This window comes from Lathyrus oleraceus, chromosome 6 (assembly GCF_024323335.1).
Source record: "Lathyrus oleraceus cultivar Zhongwan6 chromosome 6, CAAS_Psat_ZW6_1.0, whole genome shotgun sequence".
NCBI lineage: Eukaryota > Viridiplantae > Streptophyta > Magnoliopsida > Fabales > Fabaceae > Lathyrus > Lathyrus oleraceus.
This window is the reverse complement of record NC_066584.1, coordinates 184,126,859-184,129,241: the sequence shown is the minus strand read 5'-3', so window position 1 is coordinate 184,129,241 and position 2,383 is coordinate 184,126,859. Positions and strand designations below refer to the sequence as shown.

Genomic DNA, 2,383 nt, shown 5'->3' with positions numbered 1-2,383 from the left:
CAAATCTGCAGTAATTGATTTGAAGCTTGAAACAAACAAACAGGTAAAATTTGAAGAAGCAGTTGCTGCAGAGGTGGAGAAAAGGTTGAAGGCACTAAACATAGGTGCTCAGAAAGTGGCTCAAGTGCAACAGGCACCAAACGATGTGTGTGACATTTGTAATGGACCACACAATACTGTTCATTGTTTTGCAACACCACAACAGATAGAAGATATCAAGTTTTTAAAGCAAAACGATCCCTACTCCAACACATACAATCCGGGGTGGAAGAATCATCCCAACTTTGCATGGAGAGATCAGAAAGGGAATGTGCAACAACAAGTACAAGGCCAATATCAAAACCAATATCAGCAACAACAACAACAAGTCCCAAAGAAGGCAGATTGGGAGATTGCAATTGAAAAGATGGCAGCTCACAACATCCAGTTCCAAGAGGAGACTCGAAATAATCAGAAGAACACTACAGCATCCATAAAAAATCTTGAAATTCAGATGGGTCAAATAGCTCAACAGTTAGCTTCCAGTTCCCAGGTACTTGGCACGCTTCCTAGTGGAACAGTTGTGAATCCACGTGATCAAAGTCACATCAAAGCAGTGGTCACAAGAAAAGGAAAAGCTAATGAAAAACAAGTTGACGAACAGGTCGAAGAAGATGGGTTGTTGGAAGTTGATTTAGAGATCAGAGAAGAGCCAAAACAAGATGAAGAAGTGGTGGTGAAACCGGCAAGCCAGCAAGAGAAACAAAAACCAAAGATCATTCTTCCTTTCCCTACGAGAACAAAGAAGAAAGATCTCAATGATTTTTTTTAGAAGTTCTTAGAGTTATTCAAGAAGCTCGAGATCAACATACCTTTTGCTGAAGCTTTAGAACAAATGCCGATATATGCCAAATTCATGAAAGACATCATATCGAAGAAGAGGTCGATTGAGGGCGAGCCGGTTATGCTAACTAAAACTTGTAGTTCTATTTTGCATGGCCTAAAAATTCCGGTGAAGAAAAAAGATAGAGGTGCTGTCACTATTCCTTGCACCATTGGAGATAGATCATTCAAGAAGGCACTAATCGATTTGGGAGCAAGTGTTAGTCTAATGCCCCTTTCGATTTACAAAAAAACTGGAGTTAGGAGAAGTGCAAGACACTCGCGTGACACTGCAGTTTGCTGATCATTCAATAAAGAGACCGTATGGTATAGTAACAGATGTTCTGGTGAAGATTGATAAGTTTGTTTCCCGGTGGATTTTGTGGTACTCGAGATGTCGGAAGACGAGGAAATCCCTCTCATTTTGGGAAGACCTTTTCTTGAAACTGGAAGATGCATGATAGATATCGAGGAAGGAACTATGACCCTCAAAGTCTGTGATGAAAAGCTAAAAATTGATGTGAGAAATACTATGAAATTCAAGGATGACGAAGGTGCAAGTAAAAATATTGAAGTTCTGGATACAGTGTTTGCTCAATCTATGCAGATCACAACACCCAAGCTTCCCTTAGAAAGAGTTTTAAGCTTATCTATCATTGAGGATAGTGAAGGAATAAATGAGAAAGAATCTGAAGTGGTGTCTATGTTGAAGGCACAACCTCCTTTGGTTCATTCTCGACCACAACGGTGGGAAGAGCTTCGACCTAAAGTATATCCAGAAGAAAAGCAAGATATAAAAAAGAGGATTGAGTTGAAACAATTACCAGAACATCTCAAATATGTCTTTTTAGACAATGAAGAGAAATATCCAGCAATCATCAATTCAGGTTTGAGAGAGATTCAAGAAGAAGAGCTAATCAAAGTACTCAAGAAATACAAGGGTGTTATTGGTTGGGCGATGGAAGATTTGAAGGGAATCAGCCCAACACTGTGTATGCACAAGATATTGATGGAGGATGATCAGAAACCAGTTGTTCAACCTCAACGGAGACTTAACCCAGCTATGAAAGAAGTCGTTCACAAGGAGGTTATTAAACTTTTAGATGCGGGATTGATTTACCCAATATCTGATAGTTCGTGGGTGAGTCTAGTTCACGTGGTACCGAAGAAGGGAGGAACAACTGTGATAAAAAATGAGAAAAATGAGTTGATCCCCACTCAGACAGTAACAGGTTGGAGAGTCTGCATTGACTACAGGAGACTGAACACCGCAACCAGGAAGGACCACTTTCCCTTACCTTTTATTGATCAGATGTTGGAAAGATTGGAAGGTCATGATTTCTATTGTTTTCTGGATGGGTATTCAGGGTAAAACCAAATTGCGGTGGCACCTAAAGATCAAGAGAAAACGGCGTTCACATGTCCGTATGGAATCTTTGCTTATAGAAGAATGTCGTTTGGATTATGTAATGCACCAGCAATATTTCAGAGGTGCATGACATCAATATTTGCCGATATGCTT

General features: G+C 40.0%; 1 protein-coding gene across 1 annotated transcript; it reads left to right on the top strand.

The window, feature by feature from the left end:
* Positions 1-493: 493 nt before the first annotated feature.
* Positions 494-1,165, top strand: LOC127094650 (uncharacterized). The gene is made up of 2 exons (XM_051033456.1): positions 494-724; positions 812-1,165. The coding sequence occupies exons 1-2, from the start codon at positions 494-496 to the stop codon at positions 1,163-1,165; spliced, it is 585 nt and encodes a 194-aa protein (XP_050889413.1).
* Positions 1,166-2,383: the final 1,218 nt, after the last annotated feature.

Bases quoted from the DNA above. Each gene is read 5' to 3' on its own strand.
- LOC127094650 (XM_051033456.1), top strand. From the start codon at position 494: ATGGGTCAAATAGCTCAACAGTTAGCTTCCAGTTCCCAGGTACTTGGC. The intron at 725-811 runs GCAAGCCAGCAA...GATTTTTTTTAG, and splicing joins AAGAAGTGGTGGTGAAACCG to AAGTTCTTAGAGTTATTCAA.